At 46.6% G+C, this 20624-nt stretch overlaps 1 protein-coding gene across 1 annotated transcript in view; it reads right to left on the bottom strand.

Annotated features, from left to right (window-relative positions):
* PLXNA4 (plexin A4) overlaps positions 1–20624 on the bottom strand; it is a 925294-nt gene that overhangs the window by 48862 nt on the left and 855808 nt on the right. Inside the window, exon 27 of the mRNA XM_089676880.1 lies at positions 19502–19601. Coding sequence (XP_089533006.1) covers positions 19502–19601 — 100 coding nt within the window. The remainder of the gene's footprint in view (positions 1–19501; positions 19602–20624) is intronic.

Here is a 20624-nt window from a genome sequence, read left to right as displayed (position 1 = left end):
CACAGAATTTTTACTCAGGGACAGACAGAATTGTTACTGAGTGCCAGAGAATTGTTACTCAGGGACAGACAGAATTGTTACTGAGTGCCAGAGAATTGTTACTTAGGGCCACAGAAACTTTACTTAGGGCCACAGAATTGTTACTCGCACAGACACAGAATTGTTACTCGCACAGACACAGAATTGTTACTGAAGGCCACAGAACTGTTACTTAGGGCCACAGAATTGTTACTCGCACAGACACAGAATTGTTACTCGCACAGACACAGAACTGTTACTGAGGGCCACAGAACTGTTACTTAGGGCCACAGAATTGTTACTCGCACAGACACAGAACTGTTACTGAGGGCCACAGAAACTTTACTTAGGGCCACAGAATTGTTACTCGCACAGACACAGAATTGTTACTCGCACAGACACAGAACTGTTACTGAGGGCCACAGAACTGTTACTTAGGGCCACAGAATTGTTACTCGCACAGACACAGAATTGTTACTCAGGGCCACAGAACTGTTACTTAGGGACAAAGAAACGCTAGTTAGGGCCACGGAATTCATACTCAGGGACAGACAGAATTGTTACGGAGTGCCAGAGAATTGTTACTCAGGGCCACAGAAACTTTACTTAGGGCCACATCATTTTTACTCAGGGACAGACAGAATTGTTACTGAGTGCCAGAGAATTGTTACTCAGGGACAGACAGAATTGTTACGGAGTGCCAGAGAATTGTTACTTAGGGCCACAGAAACTTTACTTAGGGCCACAGAATTGTTACTCGCACAGACACAGAATTGTTACTCGCACAGACACAGAACTGTTACTGAGGGCCACAGAAACTTTACTTAGGGCCACAGAATTGTTACTCGCACAGACACAGAATTGTTACTCGCACAGACACAGAACTGTTACTGAGGGCCACAGAACTGTTACTTAGGGCCACAGAATTGTTACTCGCACAGACACAGAATTGTTACTCAGGGCCACAGAACTGTTACTTAGGGACAAAGAAACGCTAGTTAGGGCCACGGAATTCATACTCAGGGACAGACAGAATTGTTACGGAGTGCCAGAGAATTGTTACTCAGGGCCACAGAAACTTTACTTAGGGCCACAGAATTTTTACTCAGGGACAGACAGAATTGTTACTGAGTGCCAGAGAATTGTTACTCAGGGACAGACAGAATTGTTACGGAGTGCCAGAGAATTGTTACTCAGGGACAGACAGAATTGTTACTGAGTGCCAGAGAATTGTTACTTAGGGCCACAGAAACTTTAATTAGGGCCACAGAATTTTTACTCAGGGACAGACAGAATTGTTACTGAGTGCCAGAGAATTGTTACTCAGGGACAGACAGAATTGTTACCGAGTGCCAGAGAATTGTTACTCAGGGACAGACAGAATTGTTACTGAGTGCCAGAGAATTGTTACTTAGGGCCACAGAAACTTTAATTAGGGCCACAGAATTTTTACTCAGGGACAGACAGAATTGTTACTGAGTGCCAGAGAATTGTTACTCAGGGACAGACAGAATTGTTACGGAGTGCCAGAGAATTGTTACTCAGGGCCACAGAAACTTTACTTAGGGCCACAGAATTTTTACTCAGGGACAGACAGAATTGTTACTGAGTGCCAGAGAATTGTTACTCAGGGACAGACAGAATTGTTACTGAGTGCCAGATAATTGTTACTCAGGGCCCCAGAAACTTTACTTAGGGCCACAGAATTTTTACTCAGGGACAGACAGAATTGTTACTGAGTGCCAGAGAATTGTTACTCAGGGACAGACAGAATTGTTACTGAGTGCCAGAGAATTGTTACTTAGGGCCACAGAAACTTTACTTAGGGCCACAGAATTGTTACTCGCACAGACACAGAATTGTTACTCGCACAGACACAGAATTGTTACTGAAGGCCACAGAACTGTTACTTAGGGCCACAGAATTGTTACTCGCACAGACACAGAATTGTTACTCGCACAGACACAGAACTGTTACTGAGGGCCACAGAACTGTTACTTAGGGCCACAGAATTGTTACTCGCACAGACACAGAATTGTTACACAGGGACACAGAACTGTTACTGAGGGCCACAGAACCGTTACTTAGGGCCACAGAATTGTTACTCGCACAGACACAGAATTGTTACTCGCACAGACACAGAATTGTTACTGAGGGCCACAGAACTGTTACTTGGGGCCACAGAAACGTTAATCAGGGACACAGAATTGTTACTGAGGGCCACAGAACTGTTACTTAGGGCCACAGAATTGTTACTCGCATAGACACAGAATTGTTACACAGGGACACAGAACTGTTACTGAGGGCCACAGAACCGTTACTTAGGGCCACAGAATTGTTACTCGCACAGACAGAATTGTTACTCGCACAGACACAGAATTGTTACTCGCACAGACACAGAATTGTTACTCAGGGCCACAGAACTGTTACTGAGGGCCACAGAACTGTTACTTAGGGCCACAGAATTGTTACTCGCACAGACACAGAATTCTTACTCGCACAGACACAGAATTGTTACTCAGGGAAACAGAACTGTTACTGAGGGCCACAGAACTGTTACTTAGGGCCACAGAATTGTTTCTCGCACAGACACAGAATTGTTACTCGCACAGACACAGAATTGTTACTGAGGGCCACAGAACTGTTACTTGGGGCCACAGAAACGTTAATCAGGGACACAGAATTGTTACTGAGGGCCACAGAACTGTTACTTAGGGCCACAGAATTGTTACTCGCACAGACACAGAATTGTTACTCAGGGACACAGAATTGTTACTCAGGGACACATAATCGTTTAATTAAAGAGTATGTCAGACAACATGCAGAGGAGTGGCAGAGGAGGCAATGTTTTAGGAGCGAGCAGACGTGGCAGCAGAGGAAGGGGTCGAGGCAGCACTATTCGCAGCCAGAGGCCAGTGCTCCCGGTGTCATCCAGCGGTCGTGTCTCCACCGACAACCCTGCCGTCGTCGATTGGTTGGCTCGGTCGTCTTCCTCTTCCCAGGTCACCTCTGACACCTACAGCCAACGGTCGGTGGGTACGTCAGACACAACCGTTAGTTGGCATGGCCCGGGACCAAGCCCACTGAAATCACGTGTCCTCTACCTGCCCCTGTCCTTTGGTGTTCCCTCACCAAGCGAAGTATCGCATGCTGTGGGCTCAGCCCCACTGTACAGTGAGGAAGAGCTAACAGAGGGCGGTCAGGAACGGGGGGAGACATCCGCCTTTTCAGCAGCCAGGCGAAGAAGTAGTGGCGAGGAGAGTGGCTCGGTAGCCGGTCTAGAGACAGGTCTGTCTCCTGACCCAGACGCAGCCGAGGGGGCTAGTAGTGAGGCGGAGACCCTACTTGATGATGAGGAGGTTGATCGCACTTGGCAGCCTCGTCGTCATCAGGCAATTTCTTCCGCATCATCAGGAGAAGAGGGTGGCAGCTTGGCAGCGAGCAAAACAGTAGGTGGCTGCTGCCAGGCCCCTAATCTGCCATGGGCCCCTATATACCGCCTCCTCATGCTGCTGCCAGGTCCACAGTGTCTCATGCCATGTGCCACTTTCAGGTCTCCTCACACTGCTGGTGTGTTGAATTTTTTGACATAGGGTGCTGGCAGATTATGGGCCTCCTATAGCTGCTGCCAGGCCCCTAATCTGCCATAGGCCCCTATATACCGCTTCCTCATGCTGCTGCCAGGTCCAGAGTCTCTCATGGGTCCCTGTACGGCCTCCCATTGCTGCTGTCTCCATCGCCACACTCTGCCATGTGCCACTTTCAGGTCTCCTCACACACTGCTGGTGTGTTGAATTTTTTGACATAGGGTGCTGGCAGATTACGGGCCTCCCATAGCTGCTGCCAGGCCCCTAATCTGTCATAGGCCCCTATATACCGCCTCCTCATGCTGCTGCCAGGTCCAGAGTCTGTCATGGGTCCCTGTACGGCCTCCCATTGCTGCTGTCTCCATCGCCACACTCTGCCATGTGCCACTTTCAGGTCTCCTCACACACTGCTGGTGTGTAGAATTTTTTGACATAGGGTGCTGGCAGATTACGGGCCTCCCATAGCTGCTGCCAGGCCCCTAATCTGCCATAGGCCCCTATATACCGCCTCCTCATGCTGCTGCCAGGTCCAGAGTCTCTCATGGGTCCTTGTACGGCCTCCCATTGCTGCTGTCTCCATCGCCACACTCTGCCATGTGCCACTTTCAGGTCTCCTCACACACTGCTGGTGTGTAGAATTTTTTGACATAGGGTGTTGGCAGATTACGGGCCTCCCATTGCTGCTGCCAGGCCCCTAATCTGCCATGGGCCCCTATATACCGCCTCCTCATACTGCTGCCAGGTCCAGAGTCTGTCATGGGTCCCTGTACGGCCTCCCATTGCTGCTGTCTCCATCGCCACACTCTGCCATGTGCCACTTTCAGGTCTCCTCACACACTGCTGGTGTGTAGAATTTTTTGACATAGGGTGCTGGCAGATTATGGGCCTCCCATAGCTGCTGCCAGGCCCCTAATCTGCCATGGGCCCCTATATACCGCCTCCTCATGCTGCTGCCAGGTCCAGAGTCTGTCATGGGTCCCTGTACGGCCTCCCATTGCTGCTGTCTCCATCGCCACACTCTGCCATGTGCCACTTTCAGGTCTCCTCACACACTGCTGGTGTGTAGAATTTTTTGACATAGGGTGCTGGCAGATTACGGGCCTCCCATAGCTGCTGCCAGGCCCCTAATCTGCCATAGGCCCCTATATACCGCCTCCTCATGCTGCTGCCAGGTCCAGAGTCTGTCATGGGTCCCTGTACGGCCTCCCATTGCTGCTGTCTCCATCGCCACACTCTGCCATGTGCCACTTTCAGGTCTCCTCACACACTGCTGGTGTGTTGAATTTTTTGACATAGGGTGCTGGCAGATTACGGGCCTCCCATAGCTGCTGCCAGGCCCCTAATCTGCCATGGGCCCCTATATACCGCCTCCTCATGCTGCTGCCAGGTCCACAGTGTCTCATGCCATGTGCCACTTTCAGGTCTCCTCACACTGCTGGTGTGTTGAATTTTTTGACATAGGGTGCTGGCAGATTATGGGCCTCCTATAGCTGCTGCCAGGCCCCTAATCTGCCATAGGCCCCTATATACCGCTTCCTCATGCTGCTGCCAGGTCCAGAGTCTCTCATGGGTCCCTGTACGGCCTCCCATTGCTGCTGTCTCCATCGCCACACTCTGCCATGTGCCACTTTCAGGTCTCCTCACACACTGCTGGTGTGTTGAATTTTTTGACATAGGGTGCTGGCAGATTACGGGCCTCCCATAGCTGCTGCCAGGCCCCTAATCTGCCATAGGCCCCTATATACCGCCTCCTCATGCTGCTGCCAGGTCCAGAGTCTGTCATGGGTCCCTGTACGGCCTCCCATTGCTGCTGTCTCCATCGCCACACTCTGCCATGTGCCACTTTCAGGTCTCCTCACACACTGCTGGTGTGTAGAATTTTTTGACATAGGGTGCTGGCAGATTATGGGCCTCCCATAGCTGCTGCCAGGCCCCTAATCTGCCATAGGCCCCTATATACCGCCTCCTCATGCTGCTGCCAGGTCCAGAGTCTGTCATGGGTCCCTGTACGGCCTCCCATTGCTGCTGTCTCCATCGCCACACTCTGCCATGTGCCACTTTCAGGTCTCCTCACACACTGCTGGTGTGTAGAATTTTTTGACATAGGGTGCTGGCAGATTACGGGCCTCCCATAGCTGCTGCCAGGCCCCTAATCTGCCATAGGCCCCTATATACCGCCTCCTCATGCTGCTGCCAGGTCCAGAGTCTGTCATGGGTCCCTGTACGGCCTCCCATTGCTGCTGTCTCCATCGCCACACTCTGCCATGTGCCACTTTCAGGTCTCCTCACACACTGCTGGTGTGTTGAATTTTTTGACATAGGGTGCTGGCAGATTACGGGCCTCCCATAGCTGCTGCCAGGCCCCTAATCTGCCATGGGCCCCTATATACCGCCTCCTCATGCTGCTGCCAGGTCCACAGTGTCTCATGCCATGTGCCACTTTCAGGTCTCCTCACACTGCTGGTGTGTTGAATTTTTTGACATAGGGTGCTGGCAGATTATGGGCCTCCTATAGCTGCTGCCAGGCCCCTAATCTGCCATAGGCCCCTATATACCGCTTCCTCATGCTGCTGCCAGGTCCAGAGTCTCTCATGGGTCCCTGTACGGCCTCCCATTGCTGCTGTCTCCATCGCCACACTCTGCCATGTGCCACTTTCAGGTCTCCTCACACACTGCTGGTGTGTTGAATTTTTTGACATAGGGTGCTGGCAGATTACGGGCCTCCCATAGCTGCTGCCAGGCCCCTAATCTGCCATAGGCCCCTATATACCGCCTCCTCATGCTGCTGCCAGGTCCAGAGTCTGTCATGGGTCCCTGTACGGCCTCCCATTGCTGCTGTCTCCATCGCCACACTCTGCCATGTGCCACTTTCAGGTCTCCTCACACACTGCTGGTGTGTAGAATTTTTTGACATAGGGTGCTGGCAGATTACGGGCCTCCCATAGCTGCTGCCAGGCCCCTAATCTGCCATAGGCCCCTATATACCGCCTCCTCATGCTGCTGCCAGGTCCAGAGTCTGTCATGGGTCCTTGTACGGCCTCCCATTGCTGCTGTCTCCATCGCCACACTCTGCCATGTGCCACTTTCAGGTCTCCTCACACACTGCTGGTGTGTAGAATTTTTTGACATAGGGTGTTGGCAGATTACGGGCCTCCCATTGCTGCTGCCAGGCCCCTAATCTGCCATGGGCCCCTATATACCGCCTCCTCATGCTGCTGCCAGGTCCAGAGTCTGTCATGGGTCCCTGTACGGCCTCCCATTGCTGCTGTCTCCATCGCCACACTCTGCCATGTGCCACTTTCAGGTCTCCTCACACACTGCTGGTGTGTAGAATTTTTTGACATAGGGTGCTGGCAGATTATGGGCCTCCCATAGCTGCTGCCAGGCCCCTAATCTGCCATAGGCCCCTATATACCGCCTCCTCATGCTGCTGCCAGGTCCAGAGTCTGTCATGGGTCCCTGTACGGCCTCCCATTGCTGCTGTCTCCATCGCCACACTCTGCCATGTGCCACTTTCAGGTCTCCTCACACACTGCTGGTGTGTAGAATTTTTTGACATAGGGTGCTGGCAGATTACGGGCCTCCCATAGCTGCTGCCAGGCCCCTAATCTGCCATAGGCCCCTATATACCGCCTCCTCATGCTGCTGCCAGGTCCAGAGTCTCTCATGGGTCCCTGTACGGCCTCCCATTGCTGCTGTCTCCATCGCCACACTCTGCCATGTGCCACTTTCAGGTCTCCTCACACACTGCTGGTGTGTAGAATTTTTTGACATAGGGTGTTGGCAGATTACGGGCCTCCCATTGCTGCTGCCAGGCCCCTAATCTGCCATGGGCCCCTATATACCGCCTCCTCATGCTGCTGCCAGGTCCAGAGTCTGTCATGGGTCCCTGTACGGCCTCCCATTGCTGCTGTCTCCATCGCCACACTCTGCCATGTGCCACTTTCAGGTCTCCTCACACACTGCTGGTGTGTAGAATTTTTTGACATAGGGTGTTGGCAGATTACGGGCCTCCCATTGCTGCTGCCAGGCCCCTAATCTGCCATGGGCCCCTATATACCGCCTCCTCATGCTGCTGCCAGGTCCAGAGTCTGTCATGGGTCCCTGTACGGCCTCCCATTGCTGCTGTCTCCATCGCCACACTCTGCCATGTGCCACTTTCAGGTCTCCTCACACACTGCTGGTGTGTAGAATTTTTTGACATAGGGTGCTGGCAGATTACGGGCCTCCCATAGCTGCTGCCAGGCCCCTAAGCTGCCATAGGCCCCTATATACCGCCTCCTCATGCTGCTGCCAGGTCCAGAGTCTGTCATGGGTCCCTGTACGGCCTCCCATTGCTGCTGTCTCCATCGCCACACTCTGCCATGTGCCACTTTCAGGTCTCCTCACACTGCTGGTGTGTAGAATTTTTTGACATAGGGTGCTGGCAGATTACGGGCCTCCCATTGCTGCTGCCAGGCCCCTAATCTGCCATGGGCCCCTATACCGCCTCCTCATGCTGCTGCCAAGTCCAGAGTGTGTCATGGGTCCCTGTACGGCCTCCCATTGCTGCTGTCTCCATAGCCACACTCTGCCATGTGCCACTTTCAGGTCTCCTCACACTGCTGGTGTGTTGAATTTTTTGACATAGGGTGCTGGCAGATTACGGGCCTCCCATTGCTGCTGCCAGGCACGTAATCTGCCATGGGCCCCCGTACCGACTCCTCATGCTGTGACGTTGCAACAAGGTGGAATTCAACCCTACATATGTTAGACCGCCTTTACGAACAGCGAAAGGCCATCACCGATTTCCTGATGTTAAAAGCGGATAAAGGTACTCCCTGTGTAACTTAGATGTCAGCCATTGGCAGCTCATGCGTGACACCTGCGCTTGCTCAGGCCCTTTGAGGAGGCCACGCTATTCGTGAGTCGGCAGGACTATGGGATGAACGACGTCATTCCTCTGTTGCACGTCCTGGAACAAATGCTGTTAACAATGGCTGGTCAGGGTGCGGTAGACGTGGCGCACAGATCTCAACGCCACATGACCCCTGTGGGGGCAGGACAGGAAGAAGAGGAGGAGGTAGAGGAGGACATTGGTGCTCAGGAATTATTGAGTGAAATGGGTGGTTTTTCCACTCAGCGGACAGGAGTGGAGGAGCAGGAGCATCTGGTAGAGGAGGAGGAGGAGGAGACAGAGGACCCAGACGCACCGTGGCAGTATGCTGTGGAGATGGAGGCAGGGAGTCCCTCGCATTCCTTGGCACAAATGGCCCATAGCATGCTCGCTTGCTTGCGTAGCGACAGCCGAATAATAACCATCAGACAGAGGGATGACTTTTGGCTGTCCACCTTGTTGGACCCTCGCTACCGTTCAAAAATGGTGGCCTTTTTCACACCTGCTGAGAGGGAGGCCAAAATAACGTACTATAAAAACCACCTATGTAGTCAGCTGGTCTCTGCCTGTCTGCGCCAACGTCCATCCTCAGACACTGTGGGCCCTGTGCGCTCGCGTTCCGCTGCCATGGCAGCAGGGGAGGGGTGGGGTGGTAGGAGCAGTGGCAGCTCCACCAGCAGCGGCTGCCTCAGTCTGCAGTCGATGATGAGTAGCTTTCTTCACCAGCGCAGTGAGGAAACTACTAACCAGCCGCAGCAGCAGCAGCAGCATCAGGTGGACCTGGAGCAGGACCTCAAACAACAGGCTTAGGCCTACTTGGACAGCACCCTGCCAACCGAGGTAGACAATCCCCTTGACTACTGGGCAACGAAACTTGACCTTTGGCCCCAACTAGCTGAATTTGCCCTTGAAAGGATGTCATGCCCGGCCAGTAGCGTGGCATCGGAGCGCGTGTTTAGTGCGGCAGGAGGTATTGCAACTCCGCGGAGGACACGACTGTCCACCCAAAGTGTGGAGAGACTGACGTTTGTGAAAATGAATCAGGCGTGGATTAGTCTGGATTTCAAACCACCAGTTCCTGACACAACTGACTAAATCCGCCATGAATCATGCCCCAAACATGTGCCACTTTCAGGTCTCCTCACACTGCTGGTGTGTTCCATTTTTTGTCATAGGGTGCTGGCAGATTACGGGCCTCCCATAGCTGCTGCCAGGCCCCTAATCTGCCATGGGCCCCTATACCGCCTCCTCATGCTGCTGCCAAGTCCAGAGTCTCTCATGGGTCCCTGTACGGCCTCCCATTGCTGCTGTCTCCATCGCCACACTCTGCCATGTGCCACTTTCAGGTATCCTCACACTGCTGGTGTATTCCATTTTTTGTCATAGGGTGCTGGCAGATTACGGGCCTCCCATAGCTGCTGCCAGGCCCCTAATCTGCCATGGGCCCCTATACCGCCTCCTCATGCTGCTGCCAGGTCCAGAGTCTCTCATGGGTCCCTGTACGGCCTCCCATTGCTGCTGTCTCCATCGCCACACTCTGCCATGTGCCACTTTCAGGTCTCCTCACACTGCTGGTGGGTTCCATTTTTTGTCATAGGGTGCTGGCAGATTACGGGCCTCCCATAGCTGCTGCCAGGCCCCTAATCTGCCATGGGCCCCTATACCGCCTCCTCATGCTGCTGCCAGGTCCAGAGTCTCTCATGGGTCCCTGTACGGCCTCCCATTGCTGCTGTCTCCATCGCCACACTCTGCCATGTGCCACTTTCAGGTCTCCTCACACTGCTGGTGGGTTCCATTTTTTGTCATAGGGTGCTGGCAGATTACGGGCCTCCCATAGCTGCTGCCAGGCCCCTAATCTGCCATGGGCCCCCGTACCGACTCCTCATGCTGCTGCCAGGCCCGTAATCTGTCATGGGCCCCTGTTGTCGCTTGTTGGCATATTCCGCTCGTTCAGATGCTCCTTCTCCTGCTACTCCTCTTCACGGATTCCGTCAGCAGTCTTTCTTGGAATCCGTTTCCAAGAGACAACAGTTTGCGAGCACGCACCAGACGGTGCAGAAACTGAACGTCCTCCTGTCCAAGTTGCTGCTGCCAGGCTCGTAATCTGTCATGCGCCCCTGTACCGCCTCCTCATGCTGCTGCCAGGTCCAGAGTGTGTCATGGGCCCCCGTACCGACTCCAAATGCTGCTGCCAGGCCCGTAATCTGTCATGGGCCCCTGTACCGCCTCCCCATGCTGCTGCCAGGTCCAGATTGTGTCATGGGTCCCTGTACGGCCTCCCATTGCTGCTGCCAGGCCTGTAATCTGCCATGGGCCCCCGTACCGACTCCTCATGCTGCTGCCAGGCCCGTAATCTGCCATGGGCCCCTGTACCGCCTCCTCATGCTGCTGCCAGGTCCAGAGTGTGTCATGGGTCCCTGTACGGCCTCCCATTGCTGCTGTCTCTATCGCCACACTCTGCCATGTGCCACTTTCAGGTCTCCTCACACTGCTGGTGGTTTCCATTTTTGTCATAGGGTGCTGTATGGCCTCCCATTGCTGCTGCCTCCACCGCCACACTGTGGCTCCACACTCTGGTTTTGGCCCCGTGACTGGCCAAATGAGTGAAGTGTGCGGTGATTCTAAGATCGACGGCACTCATCTGCATGTCATACTGCCTGACAGTATTATTTCTCTTCCCCAGCAGACTCCAAGGGCATTTAAATTAAAGGTACAGTGTTCAGCACTAATATTAAGTCTCTCTGAAGCCTAGAAACACCCTTTTTTAAGTTAAATTCACAGCGAATATATTCGACTCGAATCAAAATTTTTCTACGAATTCGCCGAATCAGTCGAATCGAATTTTTGAATACTTCGCTCATCTCTAATTACAATGCATAATTTTTGCCATTAGATTGTAAGCCCTAGATATATTATGGATCTACGTACAATGTATGCAATTAGTGTCAGATAAATGTACCAAAAATAATTGCAAATTCTGGGGAGATAGAGCACTGATAACAGGTAGAACCTAGGTGTTAAAAATTGGAGACTGCTTGTATTTCAAATAGAAATTGTATTATGTAAAAACTGTATTGTTTTCAGTACTGTATATTTGTCCTTAAAAATGCCCTACTACAGCTCTTCCAACTTCTAGAATTCAAAAAGGAGCCATATTTTGCTCTATATAGTCTAAAATAACATCATCAAAGATAAATAAAGCCTATTTTCCACAATTTTTCCATCTATATCTGTTTATTAACCATACTTAAAAAAAATACATAACATAAAAATTGTTACAAAAGCTATTAAACTTCTATTTATTTTATACTGTCAAATGATTATGGCTCTTGGAATTCATAAATATCAGCCATTATCTGGTAAATATTTAAAAAAAACATGTAAATTGTATAGTTCAAGCACCTGCAGCTCCATCCTCCTTCCTTCACACACAAAAAATTACATATTTTAACTAGTCAGTTCTATCAGTAATCAAAGCTATAAGAGCTATATGAGAACATTACATTTATTATTCCTGCAATATGTTCAGATTTTCCCTTAAAGCAGCCCTTTCCTTTAATACCAACTCTTGTCAAATTTTAAGTATTGTGATCATACAAAAGTCATTGATTAATCTGTGAACAAAAATGTTGTTCCCATTTGTCCCTGGAGATCCAGTTTTCACCAATGGGCAATGGTAAAACCAGGCTGTCAGTCATAGCTTGCATGTCAAAGGTACCTCCATCCTACCTGTGAAAGTTGCCAGGACTCACAGGACAAGGCCAGGAGGATCAGTCAGAGATGGAGGTGGGAACTTAACTGACAACTTTCCATAAAAAGAAAAAATTTGCATATAAGCCCTCTTTTTAGTCTGCACAATATGGGGAAAGAAATATAGCAGATTGTGAAGGTACCACTAACTTGATAATTGAAAAGATAGCTTAAAGAAACTGCAAGACAGTCAAAACGCTTCACTGTGATGCAAGACAGGTAAGTTTTGCTATTCTATGTACCAAAAAGGAATAAAGAGTTTTCTGCATGGAAAAAGTCTGTAAATTCATGTTACTATGTTCATGATATTCATGTTATGGAATATGTTAAGATTTTGCAAACACATCCTGTGGACAGTAGTGCAAAATAAAATATAAACTCTTCCAATACACAATCCTGTTCCTTTAATATTATGAATTCAAAAGAGTTTGCAGTTGGTGTTAGTATACAGTTGTGTATTATGTGTTGGGAAAGGTATTGAAGTTGTACTTTCAGGCTTTACAACAGAATATATAAAGAAGCAACGGATCAATATTTTTTTCAGCAGTCTGCTTACCAGACAGTGAGAGAAAGTTTGTTTCAGCCAGTGTGTTAATGTACCAAAGGAGATTAATTGAAAGCATCAGCCAAGCTCCCTGTACAGCTCTGTTGACACCACAAATGCCTCATTACATTCGGTTTTGTAAGTGACATTCTCAGCAAAGAGGTTGGGGGTTAAAAGCAGAACCTAATGATCCTTTAGATGCTGGTAGACATTGCACGCTTGCAATAACCAGCCTGAACATTTCCCATAATCCAATTCATCATCAACTTAATAGCTGTGGTAAAATAGAAATATTGGTTTCAGTAAAGTACATTATGGCTGGTTGCTGTAAGTTACATGTTGCCCCTTGTACAGCTTATTTGCAAAGCTTGTAAATGTCACACCGTGATTGCAAACCTACAGTTCTATATTATTTCTGCTGGAAATTAATTATCATTCAAACCATTTGGGAAATTAATTCAATAAATAATTGGCTAGATGGCTGCAGCAATTTATCAGCAGAACCATGGACCGGCAAAGGGTGACCTGGACATTATGAATGAATAGACCCACCCAAACCACTAACAAAACTGGGAGCTCCCATAAAATCTCCTCTTAGATCATGGACAGTCAGATATCTAAACAGATCCTGCTTTAGTCAATAGATGGATGAACTGCAAGAATGAAACTCATCCTTGAGCTTGCCTGTATTTTGCTTGCTGGACCTTTGATCAAGTGGACATTTGATATGTGGAGTTAAAAAAACGGAATTAAAACAGGAGATTATAATAGGAGTCTACTAACCTGTTAAGTGACAACTGATATTTCCTATTAGAAATATTAACCCCCTAGCGGTCTGATTATGTCCATATTTCTGTGCTCAAAGCAGTACATTTTTTTGCATGGAAATATGTAGTTTTTTTATTGTAGGCCTATAATTTTTAGGAATAACTCACTGAAATCTGTGCTCAAAGCAGTACATTTTTTTGCATGGAAATATGTAGTTTTTTTATTGTAGGCCTATAATTTTTAGGAATAACTCACTGAAATCTGTCCGAACAAGTTTAACAACTTTAACAACAAGTTAACAGCTTTCCGGGTATGTTAAAATTTGAAACACGAAACTATAAATTATAATTTAATAAATAATCATAAAAAATAATAATATAATAACTATAAATGTAATTCAATAATGTAATCAAACCAAAAACACTGAAATTTGAAATATAGCGCCAAGTTCGCACATCACTGAGCAAAGTCGCAAAATCGTTTTCAGTGTCTGATGATGAATTTCCCCACGAATCATTATCACTCAATTCTGCAAGTGGTTCTGATTTACTATCGTTGTTTTCTAGCCGGTCTAAAATCGCTTTTGACCTAAAGGGACGCTTTTTGGACGCCATGGACTTTTCTCAGTTTCAAGGTAGAAAGAACAGTAACAATGCAGGCAGGGCACAGGACAAAGCACTAGGGACAAAATGTATGTGAAATGGTTTGATACAGTAATGTTTTACTATGTGAGTTTAGTAAATTTAGGGAATATCACTTCTACAATTTTCAAATTTCCCGCCAGTTCTGTCCCCCGTACGTCCTGACATCGCAGGGAACGGAACCCGGAAGACAGATGCCAGTATCGGCCAGAGGACATTGCCGGGGACACTGCAGGAAGGACATCGCGGGAGGGCAGGACAAGGTAAGTGAAGAAGAGATCCCGGAGCAGCGCTGCAGGGTATTCCTGAGTGTAGCTCAGGGTTACCGCTTGTGGTGGTGAAACTTTACCCCGAGCTACACTCGGGAATACCTCCAGGGAGGTTAATATTGTAACTGGGATATGAGTGCTAGCAGGGTTGAAGGTTTTGTGCAGTGCAGTGTGTTGCATGTATGCAACAATAGAGCAACAGCTCCAGGATGGATACTGCTGCAACAGATGTGAGCGAATTGCCCTTCTGGAAGCTCGAGCTAGAGATTTGTAGGAGCAAGTTGCAGCACTGGGCACAACTGAGAACCTTGAAAGGGGTCTTCTGCTCCCTGGGCAGCTAGCTAATGGGATTTATGTGGAGGGGGTGGGTCTAATTAAGATTATCAGGTAAAAAGATGGGTTACTGTAGTGAGAGGGAGTGGTAGGGGCTCACAGTAAAGGAAGGCCGGCCCTGGGTTTGTGTATCCAAACAGATTTGCCAAGTTGGGTGAAAATGAGGGGGTGGCAAGCTCAGGTGTGGCAGCCCTGGAGGTCACTGCTATCCATAACGGCCGGGAGGGCAGACCATCTGGGAGGGGTGGTGAGGGTAGTGCAGGAAGGCATAGACAGTTTGTGGTAGTAGGGGATTCTATAAACAGAAGGTTACTGAATAATTTGTCGACATGATCGCCTTAACCGAATGTTTTGCCGTCTCCCTGGTGCCAGGGACCGGCATGTGGTGGACTAGGTTGATAAATAACTGGGAGGGGCTGGGCATGACCCAGCTGTCTTGGTCTATGTTGAAACCAATGACAGAATACATGAAAGGTGGAGGCCCCTTAAGAATTAATTTAAAGAACTAGGCTGCAAGTTGAGGGGAAGGACCTCCACGATGATATTACCTGTGCCATGCGTGACTCAGGAAAGACAAGGGGAGATTAGAGAACTAAATGCATGGCTAAAGACCTGGTGTAAGAGGGAAGTGTTTGGGTTTCTAAAGCGCTGGACTGACTTTTCATTGGGATGCAACCTATATGCTAGAGATGGTTTGCACCTAAATGGAAGGGGGTCTGCTGTGCTGGGGGAGAGGTTTATGGGTAGGCTGGAGGAGTATTTAAGCTAGGATCGAGGGTGGAGGAAGAATTAGATTTTAATGGGGTAGACAGATCAGACAGAGGTCAGTTCTTATTGGTAGGTGGAATGGGGAAAGATGGTAAGAAGGTTCCCATGTTACAAACAACCAGTGGAATTGGTACCATTTGTAGGAAAATAAAAAATATGCAAAATACGTGTGCACAAGGTGTCAATGATTAAAGTGTTTGTTCACCAATGCCAGAAGTCTGCCATGCAAAATAGGTGAGTTGGAAGCTTTGGTGCATGAACAGAACTATGATTTAATTGGTATTGCTGAATCTTGGCTTCAATCTTCACATGACTGGGCCATTAATATTCCTGGCTATGTTCTCTTTTGGAGAGACAGGGTACATAGGAAAGGTGTTGGTATCTGTCTCTATGTGAGAAGTGATCTCAGAGCAAGTGTGAAAGAGGACCTAGTTGATGGATAGTGTGATGAGGCTAAGGCATTATGGGTGGAATTACACATGGGGGTGCATACTACAAAGGTAATCATTGGAGTTTGTTATAGGCCTCCCAGTGTTAATAAGGAGGTGGAGACTAAGCTCCTTGCACAGATTGAAAGGGCTGCAAGGGCTGAGACAGTGATAATAATGGGGATTTTAACTACCCGGAAATTAACTGGAGTAATGGTACTGCACGAACAGTTAAAAGGAACAGTTAAACATTTTTAAACCTACTACAGGACAATTTTATGGTACAGTTCATAGAGGCCGCTACTAGGAATGATGCTCTGCTGGACCTGGTAAACTCACACCATGCAGAGCTTATTACAAATTTCCATATAAAAGAAGATCTGGGTAGCAGTGACCATAACATGATTTCATTTATTGCTAGCTGTAAAAAACAAGCACATATGGCAAAAATAAAAATGCTCAATTTTAAGAGAGCTAATTTTCCAAGGCTGAGAGCCGCTCTCCAAGACTTAGACTGGGAGGGAATATTGGCATCAATGAACACAACACAGAAATGGGAGTTCTTCAAAAAGACTGTATTGAAAAATATATTCCCATGGGCAGCAAGTTTAAAAGGCTAACAATCAAACCTATGTGGCTTGCAGACAAAGTTAAAAAAGCTATAGATAATAAGAAAAGAACTTTTATTAATTAAAAAAATGAAGGAACGCTATCATCATTTAAACATTACAAAGAATATAAAAAAATATGCAAAAAGGAAATAAAGACCGCAAAAATTGAAAATGAATGCAAAGACAGCAGGACAAACCCCAAAAAATTCTTCAAATATATCAATAGTAAAAAGGTCCGGTCCAACCATGTAGGCCCTTTACAAAATAATCTAGAGTGGGTGACTGGGGACAAAGAGAAGGCAAATTTATTAAATACCTTCTTCAGCTCTGTGTATACAAAGGGGCATGGGGGAGCTCTTGTCCATAATGGGTATGGTATTGACACAGCATCATATGATCCATATTGGCTCACAATTGATATGTTCCAAAAATATTTAGTCAGAATAAAGATGAATAAAGCACCTGGACCGGATGGCTTAGACCCACGGGTCCTCAAAGAATTGAGCTCTGTCATTTCAAAGTCATTGTTTCTAATTTTTAGGGACTCTTTAATGACTGGCATAGTACCACTGGACTGACGTAAAGCCAATGGGGTGCCTATATTTAAAAATGGATCAAAATATTTTCTAAGTAACTATAGACCTGTTAGTTTACCATTTATAGTTGGGAAGATACTGGAGCGTTTAATAAAAGACCACATATATAAGTTCTTGGTGGAAAAAGAATAATTTAAGCAACAGACAGCATGGATTCATGAAAGACAGAAGTTGTCACACAAATCTGATTTCTTTTTATGAGGAGGTGAGCAAAACCTTGGACAGAGGGGTGGCGGTGGACGTGGTATACTTGGATTTTGCAAAAGCATTTGACACAGTTCCCCACACATGGCTAATGTGTAAGGTAAAGTCTACAGGCTTGGAAAAACCCATATGTAAATGGATAGAAAAAGATGGCTAAAAGATCATATTCAGAGAGCAGTGGTTAATGATTCATAGTCTAAATGGTCTAGGGTTGTTAGTGGTGTACCCCAAGGTTAAGTGTTGGGACCCTTACTTTTTAATATATTTCTAAATGATATAGGGTCTGGGATTAAATATACCATTTCAGTCCTTGCAGATGACACCAAGGTGTGTAGTGGCATAACGTCCTTACAGGATGTCTCCAACTTACAAGCCGACCTCAATGTACTGTTTAATTGGGAAACTATGTGACAAGTGAGGTTTAATGTTGATACATGTAAGGTTATGCACTTGGCGGCTAAGAATATGCATGCATCATACATACTAGGAGGAGTATAACTGGGGGGAATGAATGGTGGAAAAGGATCTAGGAGTTCTGGTAAATCACAAGCTTAATAATGGCTTGCAATGAGGACAAAGGAATCTTTATGTCTGGAGGAAAAGAGATTTAATCTCCAAATACGGTTTCTTCACAGTAAGAGCTGTGAAAATGTAGACTCCCTCAAGAGTTGGTTCTGGCCAGCTTAGTAGATTGCTTTAAAAAAGGCCTGGATTCTTTCTTAGATACACATAATATAACTGAATACTAACATTTATAGGTAAAGTTGATCCAGGGAATATCCAGGATCATGAAGGATTTTGTTTTCCCTGCAGGAGCAAATTGGATCATGCTTTGCTGGGTTTTGTTGCCTTCTTCTGGATCAACTGTGGGTATAGGATATAATTTGTTTTTCCTTTTATGATTGAACTAAATGGACTTGTGCCTTTTTTCAGCCACACTAATTATGTAACTATGAATCTACTATGCTTAGTAAAGGAAATTGTTAACTTCTTAACTGCTAGAGCCCTGTCAGCTTTTTCTAGTTGCCTGTTTCCCAGTTGCATATTTTTACCTTACTTCCTGTCTGGTAAATCATTGTTCCCAGAACAGAAAGTGAAGGGGAATCTCTATCATAAAACCTGGCAGGTGTCCATAACTTTATCTATTCTATCCAAAACTATTTCAAAAATGTTTTGGCTGAAGACACGCTTTAAAGCTTGTTTTACTGAAACATACTGATGAAGCATTTTCCTGCTTCCTACAATCAAACTCATCTGATCAATCAGTTGTAAAGGACATGAAACTTCTGTTAGACATCATAGTAGCATTTTATATCAAAACTGATGTGCGCTGTCCTTTCTAAGAGTATTACACAGATATGGTAAGTTAAAGTAGGATAATATCTGCTGTCACAGCCAATTAATATTCTTGCAAACACAGCCTGGTTTAAGCACCTGATGGGTATTCTCTTGGCAATATCTGAATGCCTCTTCTTGGTAATCTAACGTGGCACAACAGACGCAACAAAGTGCTATAGACACTGGATCTATTACAGATATTAATAAGTATGCTTTTGTAAAGGTGTCTTTACAACTACAACAACTACATTGGCTGTGCTACTGTAAGAAGCAATTTATTGTGAAGACTAGGAAAACTGTTCAGTGTAATAGTGTGTGACAAGTACTGCTGTGATGGGTATGATATTACATGTTTCTTTCCAGAAATGCACATCATTTATTAAACTCATGCATGCAGCTCAACATATTTGAGTCATCACAAAAATTTGGAGTTTGGCCAAGCAGAATATTTAACCTGCTGTTTCACATTAATAACATTTTTTTAAATACAACAGCATTTATTTAATATATAAAAGACAAACTCAACACAAATCCATAGTAGTAATTTAATTTTATCATTGTGATTGTTTGTACCAACTGGGTAAAATCTTATTGGCTACTAAAAATGACTGCTTATCATCATTTGTCTTTTACTCTCTTATACCTTTCTATATGCATTTGATATGCAAAAAAAGGCACAATATGTACATTAACAATATATGTAAAAGACAGATGCCCCTACACAATTTAGCTTTTTGCAATTTGTAAAAACAGCCAAAAAATGCTCTCACCATATCTGCTGGCGGAAGTCCGGGATACAGTAGAGTTGTTGACTGCATTGTATTCTGTCACCTGCTTAGACACGAGTGCTACCACTGCACCATCTGGAACCTGATAAAAAGAAGCATGCACACATATCAATCAGCTGTTAATACATTTTGTGTGTGGTAAATTAAGGTCAATATTAATTTTTATACACCTAACCCTCTTTTTTCCAGTCATTTTGATTTTGACATATTTGACCATCTTTCATTTCTTTTTATCTTAACTGGGTGTTTTAGGTTAACAAAAGTTCACTAGGTTGACACTTCACGGTGGAGAGGTAGTCGGTGTGTCTGATGGGACATGCTGTATCAGTACAGACAATACAAAAAGGAAAGTCCGATCTGCACCTATAGCAACCCTTTTCAATGTTATAAGGCAAATGATGGCACTATGGGTGGACCAGTTGCAATATGTTTCATCAATACGTGTTGGACTAAGGAACAGGCCATGTCCACTGGGTGTACAGAAATTGTAAGAGTGAGAGTGTAAAGGAAAAAAGGATACAATGTGAAATGAGCAAGCCTCACGCATGCTGGACATTTTAACAGCTGCTTCTAGGGATGTCTGGCATTTTCAGGTTTTATACCTCCTAACTCTCCTGCATGTTAGCCTATGTGTCCATGCACACATAAACTTTTAGAAGCACTTAGTGACAGGAGAATTTAGAGGCATAAAAAACCCACTGCTAGTGCATCCAGGAACAGCAGAGTTTTGGCACCAAAAAAATGCTAGATGCTTCTAAACGCGTGTAAATGCATCTAAATGGGCAGCATAGTGGCTAAATGGTTAGCACTTCTGCCTGGCAGTACTATAGTCATTGAATTGAATCCCAACCATGGCACCACCTGCCTGGAGTTTGTATGTTCTCTCTGTGCCTGCGTGGGTTTCCTCCGGGTACTCCGTTTCCTCCTACACTACAAAGACATGCTGGTAGGTTAATTGGATCCTGTCTAAATTGGCCCTAGTATGTGTATGTATAAATGTAAGTTTGGGACTTTAGATTTTACACCCCTTGAGGGCTAGGGACTGATGTGAATGTACAATATGTATGTACATCGCTTGTTAAATTGACAGCAATATATAAGTACC

This window comes from Staurois parvus, unplaced genomic scaffold, assembly GCF_062004578.1.
Source record: "Staurois parvus isolate SC_StPar_1 unplaced genomic scaffold, SC_StPar_1.0 ptg000175l, whole genome shotgun sequence".
NCBI lineage: Eukaryota > Metazoa > Chordata > Amphibia > Anura > Ranidae > Staurois > Staurois parvus.
Note: the sequence above shows the minus strand (reverse complement) of the source record. Positions and strands in the feature narration are given on the sequence as shown.